General features: G+C 41.1%; 1 protein-coding gene across 8 annotated transcripts in view; it reads right to left on the bottom strand.

Annotated features, from left to right (window-relative positions):
• LOC147114292 (protocadherin alpha-C2-like) overlaps positions 1-14,885 on the bottom strand; it is a 308,165-nt gene that overhangs the window by 263,517 nt on the left and 29,763 nt on the right. Inside the window, exon 1 of one of the 8 annotated variants that reach the window (XM_085995961.1) lies at positions 10,272-12,886. The exons of 6 other annotated variants lie outside the window; for them this stretch is intronic. In XM_085995961.1, coding sequence (XP_085852087.1) covers positions 10,272-12,755 — 2,484 coding nt within the window. In that variant the 5' untranslated portion in view covers positions 12,756-12,886. Of the gene's footprint in view, positions 1-905; positions 3,705-10,271; positions 12,887-14,885 lie in introns of those variants that run through there. One more of the 8 variants, XM_085995962.1, reaches the window with a different exon arrangement.

The following is a 14,885-nucleotide window of genomic DNA, read 5'->3' on the forward strand; positions in this document are numbered from 1 at the left end:
CTGTTGCTTGTTGTGAAAGCAACACAATGTTTGTTATATTCAGTTCCAAAAAAGAACAACTATTGTAATATATAAGAATAAATCAGAAAGGCAGATCCAATAATGCTGCAAGATCAACTTTCCCATGCCCACTTCGTTTTACTCACCCAGGTTCCTAACGTTTTACATTAATTTCGCTTATGAGAACATTGATCAATGTTAATGTATTATATTTTGCTAGATTACATCAAGTGAAAGGATTATGTGTAGTAAACAAACAAATCAGACATTTTGGCAGAAACGATTCTGATATTTATAGGCATTTGCTTAAACAACCCGCAAATGCTGGAAATATGAAGTAAATCCAGAAAATGCTGGAAGAGCACAAAGGTCGATTGGTATGTGAAAGTTAAACTGTGTCGCTGTCTATGTCAGCGGAGTATCCTTCCATCTCCATGCACGTTTTGTTTTAGAAACATAGAAGATAGGAGCAGGAGTAGACCATTCAGCCCCTCGAGCCTGCTCCGCCATTCAATGCGATCATGGCTGATCATCCAAATTCAGTACCCAGTCCCTGCTTTCTCCCCATATCCCTTGATCCCTTTAGCCTTAAGAAATATACCCAACTCCTTCTTGAATATATTTAATGAATTGGTCTCTACTGCCTTCTGTGGTAGAGAATTCCACAGGTTCACCACTCTCTGGGTGAAGAAATTCCTCCCCATTTCTGTCCTAAATGGCCTACCCCTTATCTTTAGTCTGTGACCCCCTGGTTCTGGACTCCCCGACCATCGGGGACATCCTTCCTGCATCTAGTCTGTCCAGCCCTGTTAGAATATTATAAGTTTCAATGAGATCCCCTCTCATTCTTCTAAACTCCAGCGAGTTTTACCATTGAGCTGCTATCTTGTGTCTACGCTACTCACCTCATTGGGTACCTCGGACCAGTTGTTCTTCGGCTTTCCACTCGGCTGCGGCACATATCCAGTGTTCTTTCCAATACTTCCCGGCATTTGCGGACTGAATGGTGTGAAAAACATTTCAGCTGGTTCCGGCGCTGATCGAATTTTATAACGGTAGGTTTCTGAAAGGGATCCATTTCCACGAACCTCCAGAATATTTGGAATAAAGTGGGAATCCGGCACAATTTGAAGATTGACATTTGAACTCTGATATTCCAATTCTCTGGTGCAGCAACAATTAGCAAGAGAGCAAACCCGACCATAAGCAGGGCCCCTGCCCGTTGGGCAAATAGCGACAACAAGTACAATTATAACGACTAGCAGAATAAACGATGTTGCTCCCAAAGAAATGATTATGTAAAACGTTAATCTCTGCGAATTTTGTAAATCCTTGTGCGGCTCACTAAAGTCTGGTTGAATGTCTGTGTTCTCCTCAACTATCGTCAGCGTAACGGTGGCCGTAGCAGAGAGGGCAGGATGACCATTGTCTTTCACCTGGATAATAAGCCTTTGTGTGGCGGCGTCGCTATCTTTAAATCGCCGAACACTTCTTACTTCTCCTGAATTATGTGAAATTGTAAAAAGACCCGGGTCACTAGATTGCATAGCTTGATAGAAAAGTCGTGCATTCTGACCAGAATCAGCATCCGAAGCAATGATCTTTGTTACCAAATATCCTGGATCTGCGGATCGAGGCACGTTTAAATTGGGCTGTTTTTTTGATCTAGGTGATATTATAACAGGAGGATTGTCGTTTTGATCGAGGACAATCACATTCACAACAACATTGCTCGAAAGTGACGGAATTCCAGCATCTTGTGCTTGAACGTGGATCTGAAAACTTTTAAGCTGTTCGTAATCAAATGGACGCTTTGAATAGATGGTGCCGTTCTTCGGGTTGATATAGACATAGGAAGACACTGGCACTGCCTGAATCTGGCTCTCCACAATAGCGTAAGAAAGTTGTGAATTTTGGTCCATGTCTGGATCTAGAGCTGTCACTGATCCAATGGGGCTGCCAGGTGTATTGTTTTCCGTCACATAGGTTGTGTATGAAGTCTGTGTAAAGCGTGGCGCATTGTCATTTATATCTGAGATATGCACAACGATTGTTTTGTTCGCGGATAATAGAGGGGAACCACGGTCCTTACACGTGACAGTTATTTCGTATTGGGGAGCACTTTCCCGGTCCAGTACATCACCTGTGATGAGTCTGTACGAATTTCTAAAAGAAGATTTCAGATCAAAGGGGGCGTTTGGAGAGATCGAACACTCGGTGTACCCGTTTTTATTGGAATCCCGGTCTGTTACACTGATCAAAGCTATCAGAGTTCCAGTCGGAACGTCCTCACTGATTGTACCGGAAATAGAATTTAGAATCAAATCAGGAGCATTGTCATTGACATCTTTGATCTCCACCCGCACGTTACAGTGTGCCGATAACGGCTGTGCACTTCTGTCTTTAGCTTCCACATGAATCTCATAGACACTCGCTTCCTCAAAATCCAATATTCCCTTTACCTTGATCTCCCCGGACATGGGATTAATCGTAAAGATTTCAGATATTATTGCCTCATTGTAACTACTAAAAGAATAAACTACCTCACCATTAGGCCCCTCGTCTAAATCAGTCGCGTTAAGTTTAATCACCAAAGTGCCCAGTGGCACGTTTTCCATTAGACTGACAGTGTACAACGATTTCTGGAAAACCGGTGCATTATCATTTGTGTCCAAGATAATAATAGTTATGTGTGCGGTACCTGACCTTTCTGGAGATCCGCCGTCAAGAGCAGTCAGCAATAAACTGTGCCTTAATTGTTTTTCGCGGTCGAGAAAGTTCTCCAGCACTAATTCAGGTAATTTCCATTTTCCAACACTCTGTACATCTAAAACAAAATGTTCATTTGCAGTGAGCTGGTATGTGCGGATCGAATTGTTTCCTCCATCGGGATCGTGCGCGCGCTCTAAGAGAAAGCGCGCTCCAGGCATCACTGATTCTGCAATTTCCAAGCGAATTTCACTGTTCGGAAAACTCGGAGAATTATCATTAACATCTAGAATCTCAACGTCCACACGGTACTGCTCCACAGGATTTTCAACTACCGCTTCCAAAGGCAATAAACAGGTAACACTCTGTCCACATAGTTGTTCCCTGTCGATTCTTGCATTCACAAATAAAATTCCACTCATGCGATTTACATCCAAATATTGTATTGAGGAGGCAGATACCAATCTGAATCTACGGCGTGATAGTTCCTCCACACTGAAACCCAAATCATTTGCGATTTTTCCGACGAAGGCACCGTGTTCCAGTTCCTCGGGAATGGAGTAGCGAATGTGCCCGGAAACCAGATTCCAGGCACAAAGCAGAAAGATGGATGGTATCGCTTGCTTTCTCAGCACCCTGCGACCGCCCGATTGTGTCATTTCTTTTTGCAGGGATGATTGTTTCAAACCTCAAAAATTCTTCCGGTTGATAATGTTCAGCGTCACATCCCAAGTAAATCATTCAATGTGGGAAATTAGCTGAAAAACTGAGAGATCTTCTGAGGAGATGGCTCGCTGCGTTCGTCAAACGCCACCATTCGTTCTGCTTCCTTGCCCGGGTGTTGGGGGATGGGTGGTAGATCTCCAGCTGTATTTCTTCTCCTTATTGGTAGACAGCGACACAAAGAGTCTCAGCCTATAACTGCACTGAGAGAATATTAAAACTGAACTTCACTGAAAATTTCAAAATTACAACATGCTGGACATTATCCATATATGTTCAGAATGCAGTGAGTATATGAAATTCTGGTATCGGTATTCCGACTAAATTCGCGCGTTTCTTTAAGCGACAAGAAATAAACTACTTTCAGTCTTCAGTTATATTTATTGGATCTTTGGAAGCAGAATTTAAATTATTTATGAGACTTGCACAAATTATCTTAAAACTTACCTCGTAAAACTTCCAATCAAAGAAACAACTTGTTCCTGATCTAAATGAATAATAATTGAAATATAGAGTAAATTGTAACACCAAGCAAAATGGCCCATTTAAAGTTCACCATTGCTCTTCAGTTTTGCTCACAGTTAACATTCAAGTTATTTTGATATTCGAGTGTCTTTCAAACAATTAATTAGTCACTTTGCTGAAATACGATTTGACGTTTTGCTTTGTGTTGAGGTTAGATACATATTCTTGTAGGCCCACGGAAGGAGGCATTACAAATCGAACCTGTAATGCTTCACGCTGTTTGGGTTGCTTTGATTGATAAACAATTTTGCATAAATGTATTTCAGATATATCTGTCCAGACTAGGAAGTTGTTATTAAATACGTGCCACTTATATTGCCCCTCTTCTGTTGCACCAGTTGTGATTCAAAATTTATAGTTCTAGTTAATTGTTCAGTACAAAGAGCAAGGTTATGGTTATGACATCATATTATTGTGGAACAAATGTACCTTAATCAAACTTACAATATTACCAACAAGCTCAAGGATGGCACAGTGGATTTTGAAAATATATAGCCCTAATTATTTTAGTGGAATTAAATAGTTCACAAGTTAATCAAAAGTATGATGACATGTGGAATATATTGACCAATCTCATGACACATGCACTTCCTGTCCAGAATATTACTTCTTGTTTTCGGCTCACTTTAGTGTCAACATTTTCTATTATAATTTCCTACGTTCACATTTACAATGAGAATTGCCTATGTAAACTTGCCACCTTGTAATTACACTCTACATCCTGAGGTAGTGCTAGAGTAGTTCAGTTTTGCATCTCCCAGCTCCTGAGCCAGTACAGTAGATAAACCTCCTTCCTCCAAACACGTCAATTTCCCTGTTTCCCAAAATTTCCCTCAATGTTACTATTTAATTGCAAATAATGAAATAAAATCATTGTTTTATATCAAATAAGAACAGATTGTGTGATTATAAAATGGGTGCTGAATTATATCTCTATATTGTCCCCCGGCCTCTCTCCCAAATTTAATGAAGAATACACTTGGTCTTAAATCACCGTGTACAAAACTACAGGAAATCAACTAGTTGTGTATAATAATTTAAGCTAGATAAGCACAGAGGTGACCAGACTTTGTGTGGAGAAACATATTGTAAAATATCAGAAAGTACTGTTTTTACTAAAATAAGTTGTCAATGAGCATAACAACCTGCCAGTTTGGGAGACGACAAGCTTGCACCTGAACCTACATTTAATTTCTCTTTGCACATAAGAAGAGTTTTGGCAGAAAGCTTTTCAAAAATGCACTAGGTAACAAAATGAGTGCTAAAAGTCCGAGTTTGTAGAAAATTACTGACGAAATTAAGTAGCAGATAATTTGCAACATTTAAGATGATCACAGTTGGGCACTGAACAATTGTTGTGTAGTCAGAAATAACAACAGAAAATGCTGGAAACACTCAGCAGGTCAGGTAGCTTCCGTAGAGCTGCTTGGTCTGCTGAGTGTTTCCAGCATTATCCGTTGTTATTTCAGATTTCCAGCATCCGCAGTATTTTGCTATTGTGTTGTGTAGACCATCTTTGATTGTCTAAATCGGTTAATTATAACTCAATCTGAACAAACTCAGATGGTTCTACTTTCAAATCATGTCAATGTTCGACACTATTATCTATTAGTTGGTTACCGGTGCGACTCAACGGTTCAGAATAAGATAAGCCAAACGTTATTTGCAATTGCCAAAATGGCTAACTAGTTAATTTAGACCAGATACTAATCTGTCTAAAATATTTTTTAAATAACGATACCTTCTTGTGTACAAATCTTACTTCTGGATGTCACGTTTTCTGTCACACTTCTGTATCAACTTTTCCCTATTAAATTGCTATGTCCACAATTGCAAAGGAGAATTATGTAAACTTACCCATGCTGTAATTACACCCTCCTGTCAGTGATTTAGCTGTAGCATCGGTTTTGTGCCTTCTAGCTCCTCAGCCTAAATACAGGGACACACCTGCACTGGAAACAATTTTACTTCTCAGCTTCCTAAATTGTTGGAAGTTTTACTATTTAACTATAATAAATAATACACAATGGAATATATAATAGATTGACAGTATTACATTTTTACACACTTGCTTTTTACAAAAACTTAATTCATATGTCACATTTTCACATTTTTGTATCAACTTTTTTCCGATTATAAATTGGTGTCTACACTTATGAGGATTTGTTTATGCAGCGAGCTGTTGTGATCGAGACGTACTGCCTGAAAAGATGGTGGAAGAAGAATTAGTAGTCAATTTTAAAAGGGATTCGGATATATACTTGAAAAGGAAACATTTGCAGCGCTATGGGGAAAGAGCAGTGGCATGGGACTAAGTGGATAGCTTTTGAAAGAGCCCGCAAAGGCATGAAGGACCGAATGGCCTCCTTCTGTGCTGTACAATACTGTTTTTCTAAGATTTATAACAGATTTTGCATATGTAAACTTCTGATGCTGTAATTGCATTCCGCCACCCTCAGGGTGGCGCTGAAGCACCTCAAGCTTGACTAAAATATTACTGCGTGCCCACTCCACTTTGACTCTCGACGTGCAATGCTACGCATCATCAACTGGGACCTATAAAATAGAAAGAGTGAAATAACTTAGCAATAACAAGGTCGGGTTATGGCACGGGAGGTGGATTGCCTATCAAGAGCAGTATTGAAGTCTTGGGACGGGTTTGTGCTTTAAACTGTGTAAAAGTTGCTTAGGATAAAGTAAAAGTTCAGCAACAAAGGGGGTACCTTTAGCAGTGGAGCTGATCTATGAGTTCTATCACATGTTAAAGCAAATAGCAGGAACGTGTAAAAACAAGAACTAAACTATAATCAAAGCTATGAGGCGACAATGATTGGTAGGGCATTAGAGCTATCTACCAACTGTACCTTACAGATCTAAATTAGGTAAACGTTGTACTTTTCTATCCTTGAGTTATGAAGTTTCAAAAATACTGCAGGATAAAATAACCAGCTATGTCCTTTGGGATATGAAAAAACGCTGATGAATATAGAGTGGAATTCTCAACAGAAGCCAAATAAGCGGCTGTTCAATTTCAAATTATACCCTAAAATTAATTAATAGTGCCCTGCCGTGAATTGGCATGGATATTCGGCAGCAGATGGACTACAGATTCTTTTCTTGCCGTATTCTTGCTTATATGCTCATAAACCAGTAGATAAGAAAGAAAAAATGAGCTTGCATTTAAACAGCGCCGTTAACGACCTCAGGGCCAACTTTCCAAAAACAGGTAGATGATAAATTACCAAATAATCTGTTTTAATTATGTTGGCTGAAAGATAAAAAATACCGGACACTGGGAAATATACCCATGCTCTTTTTCAAATAATGCCATGAGATCGTTTACATCTATCTGAGAGGTCATACGAGGCCTCGATCGTCTCATCGAAAAGATGGCATGTCTGCCAATGCTGCACTCCCTCGAGGACTGCACTGAAGTGTTCACAGAATCACAGAAACCCCACAGTGCAGATAGAGGCCATTTCGGCCCATCGAGCCTGCACCGACACATATCCCACCCGATCCCCGTAACCCCTACACCAACACATATCCCACCCTATCCCCGTAACCCCACGTATTTAATCCCCCTAACACGAAGGGTCAATTTATCATAGCCAATCATCCTAACCCGCACATCTTTGGACTGTGGGAGGAAACCAGAACACCCAGATGAAACCCATGCAAACACGGGGAGAATGTGCAAACTCCACACAGACAGTCACCCGAGGCCGGATTCGAACCCGGGTCCCTGGCGCTGTGAGGCAACAGTGCTAACCACTATGCCACCGTGCTGCCCTATTTTTTTTTTTAGCCCTATCCCCGTAACCCTGTAACCCCACGTATTAATCCCGCCTAACACTAAGGGTCAATTTTTATCATGGCCAATCAACCTAACCCGCACATCTTTGGACTGTGGGAGGAAACCGGAGCACCCGGAGGAAACCCACGCAAACACGGGGAGAATGTGCAAAGTCCACACAGACAGTCACCCGAGACCGGATTTGAACCCGGGTCCCTGGCGCTGTGAGGCAACAGTGCTAACCACTATGCCACCGTGCTCTGGCCTAGGTTATGTGTTCATGCCTCTGGAGTGAGACTTGAACCTGCAACTTTCTGACTTAGATGCGAGAATGCTACCAGGAAGCCAAGGCTGCCAAGAAACAAGAATAAGATTAAAGACTAACTGGAGGTGTTATTGACTTCCAAAAGCAACAGATTGGTAAAGACAAAGAGACCTCGTTAAATTGTTGGATACATCGAAGAAGATTCACAGCTTTTGGAGCTGTCCAAAGTTATGTCATATAATTCAGAAAAGTACTAACAAATCTTAAGTGTGTAACACAAGCAAAACCATCGTTAGTTGAACACCCGAGTTAAACCACTAGCAATTACGAAATTGGTCAGTCCATTAATCTGGTCCATAGTTTGAGATAAAATATCAGATTTATAACTTGACATTATATACGAGACCAGTCGTAGGAAGGGGATGTGTGATTACCCTTCTCAGCAAAAGGATCGACATGAGTAAACTTCTACTCTGAAAGAACGTAGGAACATAGAAAAAGGAGTAAGCCATTCAATCCCTCAAGTCTGCTTCACCGTTCCCTTAGCTTATGGCTGATCTGTAAGGTAAATTATTTGCCCGCATTTGCTCTATATACCTTGATACCCTAGCTAACAAATCCTATAGATCTCAATGTTGAAATCTCCAATTGTCCCAGCATCCTCAGCCTTTTGAGGAAGAGAGTTCCAGATTTCTACTACCCGTTGCATGAAAAAAGTGCTGCCTGTATTTCTTCCTAAATTGCTTGATTCTAAATTTAAGATTATCCACCTCCACATAGAGAATACCTACTAGAGACGGTAGGCATTGTACATAGAACCAACGCAGGCATGTGGACTGGGAATATGAGAGATGGACGAAACGGTGTGGGATAGGGCAAGTTAAAATATTCACTCTCTTACTACAACATAAGGGATGCCATCAGGTTCAGAAAGTCTTATGGACACCAGAGGTTCGATGATCCGATAGGCTTGGAAGGGCAAATTGTGATGTGGATCGCAGTGCTACAATGGAAAGAGTTAAGGAGGAATTTTCATTACCAACATTACCAACTTTCGAAAAAAGCGATCAACATTCTTTTTAGGAAAGCTAGAAAATATAACATCCATACGAAAAAGTAAGGGGTCCGTCAGTAACTGATGTAGTTAACATAGACCGTAGGTCAGCTACACAAAACAAGAAAAAGCCAGGTTCGTTCCCTGCCCTGTCTTACATTGTTTGATCCCAAATGAGGGAAAGCTATAATGCTATAATTAGTGGCAGCACTCGTTGGAAGGAGTGGATGTTGGAGGGACAGTAAAACAGCCGGTTGTGCAGTTCTTTTGAATAAAGAGATGCTGAACACTCTTACAGTGAAGTTACAGAACGTGACCGTCTCCTACACAGAATGCCTATTAGAGACGGTAGGCGTGGAGACGGTAGGAACTTGAAAAGATCGAATAGAAAATATTGGCCTAAGATCCCGTGACAAGAATCAGAAAAGTAAAATCAAAGTCGGACCATGGAACTGGAGGAAACAAATATTGAAGACCATCCTAGTCGGATTATACTGTTAAATAAGGCTGTGTTCTTTTCAGAGTGTGATTTTTTCGGGATATTCTGTAAGAGACAGGGACCAACGAAGCTACAAGAGCTATGAGCTGAGAAAAGCAAATGTAGAGGTTGGCTTCCGACTTGAAGAAGAGATTTAAAATATTGATCTAATTCTGTGCTGCATCAATAACAAAGATGGGAAAGTTTATAAAGTGTTCAAGTTAACGTATAGAGCAAAACTACACGCATTTGTTGCGTCTGATCAATAAAATTGAACAACTATTAATATTGAACGCAGAAATCACCAATTGTAGACAATTGCCAGCTATTGCAAAAGCATTGCAAATTACTACATTTTTCTTATCACTACATCCTAATGGATTCATTAAATGAATTTTGCACACAGTGCTGCCAATGAAAATAATCTATCTCTTGGTTTACTTATCTTAGTCTCATTCAGTTTCGAACGATTTATATTATGATCAGTTGTTCAGAACTGATGAAATGCTATTCTACTATATATTTTTTAATTGCCTCAGCTGAAAGTGGGTTAAATTGGTAAACAAATCAAAACTATTGTATAGGAAAATAAAGCCTAGGATATTGAGGTAGATCAGTCTCTGATCGTTAACCGCTGCTTCCGATGCTCGTCGAGTAGCTGTGCGTTCCCATAATTTTTATATAATCAGATATTTGTTTTGTTTCAATGTATACTACTCACCTTATTGGGTTTATCAGGCCAGTCATTGGTTACCTTTCCATCACGTACTGACGCAGCTGTTCTGCTATTCCTTCCAATAGTTCCTGGTGTTGCTGGACTGAATGGTGTGAAAAGCATAAGCTCGGTTGTCGCTCGTTGTGGCGCCGAGCGAACTCTATAGTGGTATGTGTCTGAAAGAGATCCATTCCCTCGTACCTCAAGGACATTTGCAATCATTTTAGGATCCGGCACAATCTGCAGGTTGACGTTGGAGTTTTGGAACCTGTCCTTGGATTCCAGCTCACTGACGCAGCAACATTTCGCAATGGAACTCCTAGCATAAGCAGTGCGTCTGTTAATTGGCCAAATGGCGACAACAAGGGCAATTATAACAACTAGAAGTGTGAACGATATCACTCCCAAAGGAATTACTATATAAAACGCTAAATCCGACGAGGGTTGTAAATCCTTGTGCGGCTCACCGAAGTCTGAGCGAATTTCTGCGCTCTGTTCACCTACTGTAAGCGTAATAGTCGTCGTGGCTGTGAGGGGTGGATGTCCATTGTCTCTCACCTGTATAACGAGCCTTTGTGTGGTGGCATCGCCATCCTTAAAATGACGAGCAGTCCGCACTTCGCCTGAATTATGTGAAACTGTAAACAGATTGGGATCAGTGGCTCGCGCAATCTGATAGAAAAGCCGTGCATTCTGACCAGAATCAGCATCGGAAGCAATTATCTTGGTCGCCAGGTATCCCGGACCTGCAGATCGAGGCACAGCTATCTTGCTGTGGTTCATTGGCCCGGGTGATGTTACGATAGGAGGGTTGTCATTCTGATCAAGAACAATCACGTTCACAGTAACTTTATTGGAAAGTAATGGAACGCCACCATCTTGAGCTTGAATGTAGACCTGAAAACGTTTAAGTTGCTCGTAATCAAATGTCCGCTGCGAATAGATAACACCATTTTCAGAGTTGATGGAGACATAGGAAGTCAATGGCGCCCCCTGCATCTGGGTCTCCAGAATACTGTAAGAAAGGCGGGAATTCTGGTCCGTGTCCGCGTCTAAAGCTGTCACTGTCCCAATGGAACTACCGGGTGCATTGTTTTCCATTACATAAAATGTGTATGAAGACAGCGGGAAGCTAGGTGCGTTGTCGTTTATATCTGTAATGTGCAGACCAATGGTCTTTCTGGTGGTCTGTGGAGGAGACCCGCGGTCCTTGCACGTAACCGTTATGTTATATTCAGGAGCACGTTCCCGGTCCAATAGATCATTTGACACCAACCTGTATGAGTTCTTAAAGGACGATTTGAGAACAAACGGGAGGTTTGGCGAGATCTGGCAAACGACGTGTCCGTTTTCATTGGAATCCCTGTCTCTCACATTGATTAAAGCTATTAATGTTCCAGTCGAAGCATCCTCGCGTACTTCTTCAGCAACAGAATTTAGAGTGAAACTAGGAGCGTTATCGTTCACGTCTTTGACAATCACCTGAACAGTACAGTGTGTGGATAACGGGCGTGATCCCCTATCCTTAGCTTCAACATAAATATCATAAATACTTGCTTCTTCAAAGTCCAGTATTCCCTTTATCCTAATTTCCCCCGATATGGTATTAATGCTAAATAGTTCACCAACCCTCTCTTTATTGTAGCTGCTGAAGGAATACACGATGTCACTATTGGACCCCTCATCCAAATCAGTCGCGTTAAGTTTAATCACCAAAGTGCCCGATGGCACGTCTTCCATGAGACTGACAGTGTACAACGACTGCTGGAAAACTGGTGCAATATCATTCGTGTCCAAGACAGTAATAGTTACATGGGTTGTACCTGTCCTTTCCGGGGATCCGCCATCAAGAGCTGTGAGCAATAGCCGGTGCTGCGATTGTTTTTCTCGGTCGAGCGTCTTCTCCAGCACCAATTCGGGTAATTTCGTTTCCCCATGAACCTGTACATCTAAAACGAAATGGTCATTCGGAGTCAACTGGTATGTGCGAAGGGAATTGACTTGCACGTCAGGATCGTGCGCGCCCTGTAACAGAAAGCGCGCTCCAGGTGTCGCCGATTCAGCAATTTCCAAACGGATTTCACTGTCCGGGAATCTGGGAGAGTTGTCATTTATATCCAGAATCTCGACCTCGGCACGATACTGTTCCACAGGATTTTCAATTACCGCTTCCAAAGGCATCAAGCAGGTCAGGCTTTGTCCACAGATTTGTTCCCTGTCTATTCTTTTATTCACAAATAAGATTCCATTCCTTAGATTTATATCTAAATATTGTGTTGGTGAATCAGAAACAATCCTGAATCTACGGCGGGATAGTTCCTCCACGCTCAATCCCAGATCTTCTGCGATTTTTCCGACGAAGGCACCATGTCCCAGTTCTTCGGGAATCGAATAACGAATCTGTCCCGAAACTAGATTCCAGGCACAAAGCAGAAAGATGGGCGTTATCGATGGCATTCTCAGCACCCAGCGACTGCCTGTTTGTGACATTTCTTTGGCAGGGTAAATTTTTCGAAGCTAATAAATGTTCTTGTTGATTAATATCGTGACTTACATCTCAAATAAATGATGTAATTCAGGACACGGTCTGGAAAGCTGGGAGAGCGGCCGACAAGATGTTTCCTTTGGTTCACGTAAGCGCCAGCAATGCGTCTGCTTCCTCTCCCTGGTGTGGGGGGATGGGTGGTGGATCTCTGGCTCGATTTCATCACCTTATTGGTAGACAGCGACACAAAGTGTCTCAGCCTATAACTACACTGAGATCACAGTAAAGCCAGACTTTACTGAAAATATGTTTATGAATTTTGCTGTAACTGGATGTCCGTCATCTTTGTATTTTCCGAAGTGACAACAAATCCAACTCCTATTCTATCTGCAGTATTTTGCTATATTCCTATTCCATAGCTATATTTATAACAGCTTTTGACTGTATAAAATAAATCATATATGTCCACGCACAGACTATTCCGTTGACACTTTGGTTTACTAATTTCGACGCACCTACAGGATTGTAAATATAAGTGGGTATTTAGTCTGGTCTAATTCTGTGTTGTTGAATATAGACTTAGTAATTCACAGGTCTGACGAAAAACACATTCACTTCTGTAGAATTTGTGAAAATCTTTCCAAGTATAGAATACGGGCCTAATGCAACATCAAATGAAGCATTGGTTTAATATTCAGCATTAATAAAAGAAAAGTGCGAGTTCTATTTGAGATCAACGAAAGGATGCGACCAATAATGTTGAATGAGGAAGGGCTAAGAGAGGAAGCTTTAAAGGTAGGAGATGTTAACAGTTGGTTACACATGGGAGACGCACAGAAATTCTGTCTTCAAAAAATGGAAATAAAGAAGATTATCATTCCTTCCTAGGAATCCATAGAGTAGACGAAATTCTACACAGGGGCTCTAATCGATTCAGTTGCACATCTAGTAATGTAGTAATACAATATAAGGTTCGCGCTGATCTGACGATTGAGTGGAGTGAACAAGAGAGCTTTACACCACTTGTAGTAGGTAGAATCTCATCTCGTGTACTTTGTACCAAATGGGCGAATCAATAATTTAAAAAAAGACCAACTGGTCCAATGGGCATTCTGATAAAGTAATAAACTGACATTTACCTTTTTAGCGTTGTTACCCTTGCATTTCTCTAGTAATTGACGAAAATCAGTGTAGTGGAACTTTGTCGGTGCATTCAAATTTCATGTGCAGCGGTGCTTTGAGGTTGAGCTGAATGCGTGGTACAGCAAGAAGAAAACATGGTTATGCCAACTGCTTCAGTGTGAGTCAGGTGAAACATCATTGTGGCCTAAATGTTTCAATATTGAACTAAGAGAACAAACATGCGGGATGAAGCAAAATGTCTAATTTGAAATGGAAGCATCAGCCAAAGATTAGATTTGGTGGTGTAATAAGTTGAAACGGTAATAGGTGTAGATAAAGAGATTGGTGGAAAGAACAGAGCACAATGCAGCTGATGAGTCTTTATGGTCCAACCAGATACGCGATTTGAGAAGACCCTAAGCTTTAGTGGGTGATCTTAGAATGATAACTTGTGTACAATATCATTATGCTTCGGAGATGTCCAAGCATATTGCAAATGAACACCAAGGTTTGAAGTGAAGATTTCCAGAGATGCCTGGCAAAGGTCTGTCGTACAAACCCTATTCCAAGGCTATATTGGCGATCACAAACTCGGTCAAAACTTTCAGCGATTTGGACAATTGGAGACTTAACGGTAGCTTTCAAATATTTAACGATGTAGATAGAAGCAAATAGTTGGACGGGTATCAAGGTAGAAAGTAGCATTTTGTGCGAGGTAAACGATGGTGACTGGAATTCATACAATTATATCGCAGCAAGCCATCAGCACCTTCCAGAGAGGAGTAGGAAAAATAATAATGTTGGTATAAAAGTAGTAAGAAAAAATGTAGCTGAAATTAACAAGCGTTTGTAGAGCCAGTAAAGGAAGAAAGACTACTCGAGGGTCGTGAGAATGCTAGTTGATACTTCGATTCAATTAAATTTCGCTCAGTAGCTCGAATTGTGTAATTACAGAAGATACCGGCAGAAATACATTTGGCCTGGAATGCTTCACTCTGATAAATAAATTAGGT

This window comes from Somniosus microcephalus, chromosome 8 (assembly GCF_052327205.1).
Source record: "Somniosus microcephalus isolate GS21.2 chromosome 8, FLI_Smic_1.0, whole genome shotgun sequence".
Lineage (NCBI taxonomy): Eukaryota > Metazoa > Chordata > Chondrichthyes > Squaliformes > Somniosidae > Somniosus > Somniosus microcephalus.